Source organism: Akebia trifoliata, chromosome 1 (assembly GCF_017979445.1).
Source record: "Akebia trifoliata isolate Shusen 1 chromosome 1, ASM1797944v1, whole genome shotgun sequence".
In the NCBI taxonomy this organism is placed as follows: domain Eukaryota; kingdom Viridiplantae; phylum Streptophyta; class Magnoliopsida; order Ranunculales; family Lardizabalaceae; genus Akebia; species Akebia trifoliata.
The window spans coordinates 12,139,069-12,148,869 of record NC_141375.1 but is presented as its reverse complement, the minus strand read 5'-3'; the positions used below and the strand labels follow the sequence as shown (position 1 = coordinate 12,148,869).

Genomic DNA, 9,801 nt, shown 5'->3' with positions numbered 1-9,801 from the left:
TCAAAGTTCTCTAAACGTAAAAATGGGTTTTTAGAATGAAAACCTTAAATAATTGTATAGACATCATATAATTTTTATAGTTTAATTCAAAGTAACGTAAAAGATATTGGGATTTGAAAATATGACAAAAATATCATAAATTACGTTTTGTTCTTTGAATTAAAAATTAGATTTTGATATGTAATTTGAATTTTTAATTCATTCTCATTATTTTCAAATGGGAGGTAATCCTTTACCTTAAATATGACAGTTACGTCAATATTTTTAATGAAAATAATGTGCTGAAAGGTGTATATGCTGAAGGTGAAAACATGCATTGAAACCAAGTTGAATTGGGCATTTCAGCATAAGGTTAATCGACCGAGGTAGGTTGGACGACTGAACTTGAGAGTTGTTCGGGCAATAGCTCAAGCGATCGAGGTCGATCGACTGAACCCGAGAGGAGTGTATTTTGTAATCCTCCGTGGGAAGATGGGTGGGTTGACCAAGCTAGGTCGATCGAGGTCGATCGACTGAACCCGAGAGGAGTGTATTTTGTAATCCTCCGTGGGAAGATGGGTGGGTTGACCAAGCTAGGTCGATCGAGCATTGTTGGGTTGACCTAGTGTAACAATTTTTCATTTTCTTCCCAAACTCACCCACAATCCTTTAAAAAAAAAATATTAGTTAATCATGGTCATAAAACTAATAGATTTATTCTTTTTCTAACTTTTAATACAAGATTTATAATTTAAAAATAAAATCAATGATTCAAATTACCTAATCATGCATAATTTTTTAAGAATGTGACCTTAGATTGAAACCCAAATGTAGTTCTTAGATATAAAATAATTTTCTACTAATGACTTAGCAACTAAAGGGTAGAAGGAAAGAGTTCCTACTTGTTTAGCATCTTCTACGATGCAATGATTCTGAGATAAATTCTCAATATTCCCTCTTTATTCACTTTCATTTTTCCTTTCTAACGAAATAACGATCTCCTTGAATCCGATATCTTAAATTTTCGAATAATATCTGATTTTTCGAATTTGAATTCGAATTGGACTCAAATTTTCGATTATCCATTGACACCCCTATCCTTATTTAGCTCTATATCCGGATATCCATCTTTGAGCTCTTACCCACCTATTCTAAGGATATTCATAGGATGTGCTACAGGCATCCCAATTATTACCTAGGGCACCCCACCAAAACTTTTAACCCATATAAGACATAAAAAATGGTCAAATGTTGGGGGTGGCCTAAGTAATAATTAGAGTGCCTTTAATACGTCCCGTATCCATATCCAATTATTCATCCAATTTTTTAAAGGATGTCAATATCCAACTCGTACCCAAATTTCAAGTGGATATTCGAGTCAGATGTATGTACCTCATTGTAAAGTTGATGGAAGAACCTTAATTTTGGATTATAAATATATTTTATTGTGAATTTACTGTATTAGAATCGAATATAGGGATATTTGGATCAGATAATAATGAATATACATATTTGATCTTAAAAAATTCAGATAAAATAATTATAAATAATTTTACCTGAATTCTTAATTGGATATATCCAAAAAATTGTACACACCCCTGGATAACTTGTGTATGATGAATCGGGTAAACAATGTTATCCAAACCCATTGCCACCCCTATATGTTATCCACTCCTTTGGTACCCTACAAGTGATCCAACATAGATACTCTTATCAATGGCAGAGGGAGAGAAGGGAATATGGACTCTCCTCCCAACCACCATATCATATCCTCATCCAGTTGCAAGTGTGTCAAGCCATATAATTTGACTCGACTAACCCACATATTAATCTACGTAAAAAAAATCCAATTTCCAATTGTACAGTCAAGTAATTTGCTCATTGGGGTCGGGGGCACATGACTTAAAATGTGCCATATCTACAAATATTTAATAAATAATAAATTTATCAAATCATCTACCCCCCGAACTCGTGAGTCATCTAGTCCACTCGACTCTATTTACACTAAATACCCCATTTAATATATTTTCTTGACTCATCCGAGCCAATGAGTTGACTCGACTCGGGAACGTCCCTCACCACTAAGGACTCAGGTACATGTAAATGGCATTGCCGCCTGTATTTATATTCAAAGTTCCAAACAATCTTTTCCCATAAAACTCTCTCTCTTTCTCTGTTCGATCTCAATCTTTGCTCCTTCCACCTTTCTTAGCTTTTTCTTATTATTTTGCGATCAATTCTCATACAAACCCCTTTTCCTTACTTCATTAATCCCAAAAATATTTCTCACATCTAGCAGAAGAAAACCCATTTCCCAAAAATGTCAAAATTCAAGAAATCTACTCTCCCATTTCTCCTTCTCTCTCTGTTTCTCCTCCTCAATCTTACTGATTCCTCCTCTCAACAACAGACAAAAGGTAAAAATTTCTTCCCTCCATCAATTAAAATTTCTATAAAATAAAAAAACCTTTTTTTTTGTTTTTGTTTTGATGTGTTGTTCGTTCTTGCAGGTCCCAAGTACCTTCAATTCGTCTTCAATGCCACAGAATTCCCATTACAAGAAGAAAATTACGATTACATAATCGTTGGAGGAGGAACAGCTGGATGCCCATTAGCCACAACTCTCTCCAGGAAATTTAGGGTTTTAGTTCTTGAAAGAGGTGGCCACATCCACCAACATCCCAATTTGATGACCCAAGATGGGTTCTTGCCAACACTCATGGAAATCGACGGTCACGATTCTCCTGCTCAAGCCTTCACTTCTGAAGATGGTGTTCCCAATGCCAGAGGAAGAGTTCTTGGAGGAAGTAGCTCCATTAATGCTGGATTCTACAGCAGAGCAGAACAAGACTTCTTTAATCAATCTGGGTTCATCTGGGACGTTGATCTCGTCAATAAATCTTACGAGTGGGTTGAGAATGATATTGTGTTTCGTCCTGATATCAAGAATTGGCAATCTGCGGTTCTTTATGGACTTCTAGAAGCTAATATCAGGCCTTATAATGGATTCGATCTTCATCATGTCGTTGGGACTAAGATCGGAGGTTCTACTTTCGATGGCGCTGGACGGAGATATACGTCTGCTGATCTACTGAATCATGCCAAGTCTTCTAACATCAGGGTTGCTCTTCACGCTACTGTGGAACGTGTCCTGCTTTCTGCTGGTTCGTTGTTTTTTTCTTCTTCTTTGATATTTTGCTGACACACTCTCTAGTTTCACCTAAAACTGAACAACTAACGACCCAAACAAACAGTATTCAATTTCTTGCCGGATTTTCATATAAATTTGTTAGTGAGTCGAGTGTCTCCATCAAACTGACGGTTGAGATGAGAGGAGAAATACAATTTCATAGAGATTACTACTAATTTTTATTAGGGATTTGTACAGTTTTCTAGGGATTCTTTTACTTGGGAATCCTTAGCATCTCAGCAGTTTGTTTGATGCACACATAGGTAAAGAAATTTTCCGAATGTTTGAGGTTTATTATTTGGGCTAGTTAAAGATAGCCCTCCACATTTTTTGGTCGATACATCCGAGACGGGCTTATTTTTGCAAATTGATGGCATGGCCCTTGACTTTTGTCTTCGGTAGTAGTAGATTAGTGAACTTCATCTCTAATCCATTGTTTTCAATCTTACCTTATTCTCTTATGTAAAATCCTTTACTTTTCTATACAAAATTTCACTAATTTGACTTCAAAATCATATATTGTTTTTGAGGTTTGAAGGTTGAAGTAAATTGAATTAAAATATCATATGATTAAACAGGATGATAAAATAATTTTAAAGATAGAACCTTAAATTTGAAAAGTAGAGTTAAAAAAATTTACCCAACAATAAAGATGATTGATTTTAGGAAGAAAATCAAGGGTCTTTGTTTGTTACAGGTTGAAAATAAGGGCATTTAGGTCATTTTTCATTAGAGTATTGGAGAAGACCAAGGTCAATCAGGTTGAAAATCAAGAAATGGACCAAGTATTTTGCAAAATTATTGAACTAGTCATTTTATATATATTTATAAAAATAATGCATATTTGTTTTTATAATTATTAAAAAGAATAAAAACTAAAAATTTCTGGTGGCCTTATCTTCCCAAATATCAATTACCAATTGTAGTAACTAGAAAGGTGTCTTGGTGCACAAAAGGCAGAAGCTACTCGGGAAGCCAGTTTCTCTTAAAAGAAAAAGAAAAAAAAAAAAAACTGGTTCTTGGAACATAGGCTTAACATCTTCTTCGAGCTTAACATTCCATCTTTAACCCTCTCAGGGGAGACAACAACTAAATGCTTTGTTTTCTATTTTATGATTGGTCTTTTGGGTCAGGGTCTGGTTCTAGTTCTAGTAAAAGAGCAGCAGCAATCGGGGTCGTCTATCGTGACCGTACAGGGCGGCATCACCACGCCATGGTTCGAACCAATGGAGAAGTTATCCTGTGTGCCGGGGCTCTCGGTAGTCCCCAACTTCTTCTACTAAGTGGCATTGGCCCACGCCCATACCTCTCATCTTGGGGCATCCCAGTCGCCCACCATCAACCTTACGTTGGTCAATACTTATACGACAACCCTCGTAACGGAATCTCTATAATACCACCGTTTCCACTCAATCATTCCTTGATACAGGTAGTTGGTATCACAGACTCGGGCACGTACATCGAAGCCGCATCAAACATCGTTCCTTTCTCCTCTCCACCTCGCTCAATCTTCCTCAACAACCGTACTCCGTTATATCTAACGGTAGCAACACTCATGGAGAAAATAACGGGGCCGTTATCTTATGGTTCGCTTCAACTGAGGTCCACAGACGTCCGAGTCAACCCAGTGGTCCGATTCAACTACTTTAACAACGATTTGGACCTGGCGAGATGTGTGGTTGGGGTAAGGAAGATAGGGGAGGTTCTGAGAGGGAGGGCCATGGAAGAGTTCAAATCAAGGGGGCGTTCCTTTCGATTTCGTGGTCGTGGTCGTAGGAGCGATTTCATGTATGTGGGGCCCAGGTTGCCAATCAACCAATCAGATGATTTGTTGATGGAAGAGTTTTGTAGGAGGACAGTGACTACCATATGGCATTACCATGGTGGGTGTGTAGTGGGGAAGGTTGTGGATGATGAACACCGTGCGATTGGCATTGATGCGCTACGGATCGTTGACGGGTCCACCTTCTCTGCCTCCCCTGGTACGAATCCCCAGGCCACTTTAATGATGATGGGCCGGTAAGTGAGTGTTATTCCTTTTATTATATATATATAATATCAAATAGGGCGGCTGTCAATAGATTGGAACAAAGACCCAATTCTGAATATATGACCAAATTGCAATTTAATTCTCAAAACATGCTTTTTAGAAAGTGAATTCATCATTTTGATAAAATATCACCGATTTTACCTTATCAGCAATCTCGCCCGTAACTTATCAATGGATTCATTGATTATAAAAGGTGACAACTTCAAGGGGAAAAGCATGTTTTGGTAATTAAAATGAAAAGTGTACTCAAATCGGATCTGATCCTTATTGAATTGGTCCTAGATTAATCCAATCGACAGCCCTAATATTAATAGGTAAAGTTAAGCTCTTTGTAGTAGTAGTAATAAAGGATTCGTTGATTATTATTAGGTACGTGGGACTAAAGATGCTCAAAGAAAGGAGATAAATCATCTTCTTCTTCATCAAAAGTGAATGAGGCTTTCACTAATTACACATATAGACGTCTTGTGTAGCACCAATGATGTATATAGTTTTGTTCTGTTCTGTCTTTTACCACATCAAATGTATGTGAATTTTTTTTTTCTTTTTTGAATGTGTAACATTTTTCTCTCTTGTTGTTTAGTTTTCTTACACCATATTGGCCCTTGAAAAATCTGGTGGACCCATGTGGGTACCAAAGATGAGTATAATTGGTGACTTCAGCGGGGGACACTGCATGTATGCCCGTAAATGCATTTACAGGCATGTGCGTGCCACCATGTCCCGTGTGTCACCTATTGAGGTCACTTCAGCATTGATCTTTTGGCTATTATGTTAGAAGGCGTTTTTTTTGTCCAAATAATAGGATGTCTAGTGTTTTGCCCTCCTCTTTTGAAGATTTTACTACTATTATATATTGAAAACTAAATTTGAGATGAGAAATAAATGTGCTAACTTGCCGAGGATTGAGGTTCAAAAGATTATATTTGACAAGAAAATGTTTTCATCATTGAGTTTTGTTTGATTAACGTAGACATTACTATTTTTTGCGTATGAACTGAATACACAATTGATCATGCATTCCATGACACGAGTTTCAAGTTTGGTTTTGGCTGATCTATCATGATGCGAGAATGTGTGGTTAACATGATTCACGTTGAGGGGTAAAAAGATTATGCACAAAATCACATTATTGAACTTCGTTTTTCAATCACTAAATAACTTTTTACATTATTAGAAGCATAGTTGTTATGACCCAACTTTATAGATGTGGCCCATACCTTAAATTCATAAGTGGAATTTGCAACAACCCACTCAAAATTGTTTCCCAATAAAGATTAAAACTCATTAAATAACAGATGTAAAATATACCAAATACTGTTTTGACCCACCCTAAGAATTTTTTCTCTCTTTCCACACATTTAATCTAACATTTTTTTTAATTGTGTTCTCCGTGAATCTACCCAAGAACCTATTGAACCCCTTCTTCTTATCCGACTTTTTTGTTTTTTACCCAAACACCTCATCATTTAATCAAAGTTAAAATCATTCATATGAGCAAATTTGTATGTGAAATATTATTCTTGATATGTCAATATCAAATAATTTTTGCAATTTCGGTAGGTACCTATTGATCCTATCCATAAAAATCCATTACAGGCATACCAAATATAAAAGTTTACAAGAGAAACTCTGTCGGTAGAAACCCACTGAACCAGTTTTGTAATTTTTCAATAGGTACTTACCGAATATGTTAAAACATGTTCAATCTAAACCAACCGAACATAATCTTTTAAAAATCTTTGAGTTCTTTGATCCAAAATCATACTTTGGCGGTTTCAATAGTGGTTTTATATATATATGGGAGCGGTTCAGCGACCCTAAAGTCTACCCATTTTTGTGCCAAGTTTCGTGGACCATCGGATCTCAACGCATCCAACAGTTCAGATTTAATAAATCGTTTTAACTTAAAACGTATAGTAATTACGTTCGACCCCCTGTTCATTTTTTATTTCTTTCAAAAAACCCCTCTCTTCTTCGAACTCTGTTATCCCAAATTACAAAGAGAGAGAGAGAGAGATTTAGGTAGATTTTATGAAGGTTGCCTTTGTTTATGAAGGTTTCAAGGCTTTAATTGGGTTATTGAAGAAAACCCACATCTTGAAAAATGCACTGTGTAGTTGAGGAGGAGCAAAGAAAAATTTCGAATGAGATTTTGGGATTCTTATGTAGAGAATCAATGGATTTTTGAATGAAAGGAATGAAAGGGAAAGAAATCAACGGTGCTTCAATGGCTAATGAAGCTTTGATCGGCAAATTGATAGGCCAATCTCGCAAGAAGAAAAAGATTTGGTCCCCCTTATTCTCTTGCTTCGTTGCTTCTTGAGGTGGATTTTTATACCGGTTTGATATGGGTGTGTCTGGAAAGAATTTAACAAACAGATCTCTTTCTTTCGCTCTGTCTCTCTCTTCTATTTTTTAATTTTAATTTTAATTTTTTTTTTGTTCTGGATTGTAGAATGGAATGTCTGTTGAACTTTGAAGAGATTGTTTGTTGTAATTATAGGTGGAGTTTCTTCCATGAATCCTTTCCTGAAGAAATTCTTCCCTGAAACCCACGCTAGAGTGATAGGTGTCGGGTCGTTCGATCTAAAACAAGAGACAGAGAGATGGTAGAGTTTCGTTCCAACCGAAACTTGATTTAGAGAGATAGAGACAGGCGTAGAGTTTCGAAGACGACGAGATTTGACGGTCGTTCGAAATGTGATCTGAGAGACTGTGACTCCCCGCCAAACGCTAACACAAATCCCAAGGCCGCCTCGAGGCACTAGGTGGTGCCTCAAAATTTCGGCATGGTTTCCTCTGTTTATGTTAGCGTTTCACGGAACTCAAACCTGATAAACAAACTCCAATAATCCTGTATAAAGTAATATATCTATAATGAATATGAAACGGAAGAAGGAATAATTTATGAACAACAAAAAACAAGGTCAGAGTTGCGCAAAAAGGAATAGAGTTATACAGGATTATAAAGTTTTATCCTCACTCTAACATAGCCCTATCACTCGGCCCAAAACACCTTGTACACCTCCTAAGACGAACTAACTCCTAGGAGAAATAATCCCAATGCTCACCGGGTAATGGACACTGGTCGTCGATCTGACCAACCAGATGCTCCTCGACGAATGGCTCAACACTCGCCTCCCAAAGCACAGGCTCTACAACTAAAAAAATGGAAGGAAATGATGAGTAACAATGGTTACCCAGTAGGTCCACAAACAATTCCCACTAATAACCTAACCTAACGTGATCGAGTAATTATACTGTATCATTCCAAAGCATGCAAGTTTTACAATTGAAATTACAATTAACTGGTACATATAGCCAGGGATGAGTAACTAAATAATTTAAAAATTACACATAGCATCAATCATCCATACTCATTATACATTTTTCATTTATGCAAATATAGTTGACAACACTGAAATAGTAGACATGCTTTTCAGTTTATAATCCGAAATATAACACAGATACATAATACAAGTGGTGGAGTAATGGAATTTGAACGTTGGGATTCATGACTGGATCGTTCCCAGTCGGGACATGATGTTACAACATAAATTTGACTTTTAGTTCCTGATTTTGTGGTCGGTCGTTGCGCTTACCACACTGGTGATCATTTATCCGGCTCAGGCGGGCCGTTTGACATGACCGTAAGCAATGGGTCTCTTTTCGATGTGTCAGAACGTTCGACTACTACTAGATTGTTAGTGATCATTGACCAATCATCTTCGTCTATGCCTATCAGGCGTGCATGTGATTCCCAAATGACACTCCACTCGTATACGACCACCTTTACAATACACGTTCACTGGTAAAGATAAGAAATGAAAGAACACGGATTCCAGTTGTGACTCCACTCTCATACGCATCCCATACCACATATGAGCTTGGTGGTCCCTACCGTACATCCCAGGATAGTGCACCCCTCCGGATGATGTGACGCACTATCCCTTCAGGCATTCACAAACCCTTTAACAGCTCACAAAATAGTCACATATACGTATATTGTTGTTCATTTAAAACAAAAGAGAAATTAACAGAACAGGGTTGAGAATAGATATCCAGTTCCTACCATGCAACTGTGGCCACCCGACCTAAAAATAAATAACAGTACTCAGCGCACGCGCTAACATAATCGTAAATAAATATGCAACCCTTTCATTAATAACCTGGATATCCTTTCACCAACCTACACACAACATACAATGTAAAATGCAGACATCACCCCTCGGGTGTGATTCTAACATTTTACCGTTCATTCCCTTTTCTCATTCTCTCGACATTATCACTTTTCATCTTTTCAAATCAACCATCCATTTCCAATCTTTCAAAGTCATTCATTTTGTCTTCCATTGAAAACCATCAAAGTTTATTCAAAAGAAAAGTTCCGGCGATGCACGGGACCAAAGCTATTAAAAATAAAGAAAGTTGGTGAAAATTTGGCGAAGTGTCGGAAATTCAATTTTTCAAAATTCTCGAAATTGAAAACGGATTTTTCGAAATGAAAGTCTCGATCACGAGATTCGACACCATATGGTTTTTGTAATCTAATTCAAGGTAATACGAAAGTTATTATATT

At 36.9% G+C, this 9,801-nt stretch overlaps 1 protein-coding gene across 1 annotated transcript; it reads left to right on the top strand.

Annotated features, from left to right (window-relative positions):
- The first annotated feature begins 2,148 nt into the window (after positions 1-2,148).
- Positions 2,149-6,096, top strand: LOC147410724 (Glucose-methanol-choline (GMC) oxidoreductase family protein). Its single transcript, XM_086439440.1, has 4 exons — positions 2,149-2,396; positions 2,490-3,143; positions 4,303-5,188; positions 5,589-6,096. The coding sequence occupies exons 1-4, from the start codon at positions 2,300-2,302 to the stop codon at positions 5,623-5,625; spliced, it is 1,674 nt and encodes a 557-aa protein (XP_086295566.1). The 5' UTR covers positions 2,149-2,299; the 3' UTR covers positions 5,626-6,096.
- Positions 6,097-9,801: the final 3,705 nt, after the last annotated feature.

Coding starts and splice junctions, on each gene's coding strand:
- LOC147410724 (XM_086439440.1), top strand. CDS start 2,300: ATGTCAAAATTCAAGAAATCTACTCTCCCATTTCTCCTTCTCTCTCTG. Junction 2,397..2,489: donor CTCTCAACAACAGACAAAAG/GTAAAAATTTCT, acceptor TCGTTCTTGCAG/GTCCCAAGTACCTTCAATTC. Junction 5,189..5,588: donor ACTTTAATGATGATGGGCCG/GTAAGTGAGTGT, acceptor GATTATTATTAG/GTACGTGGGACTAAAGATGC.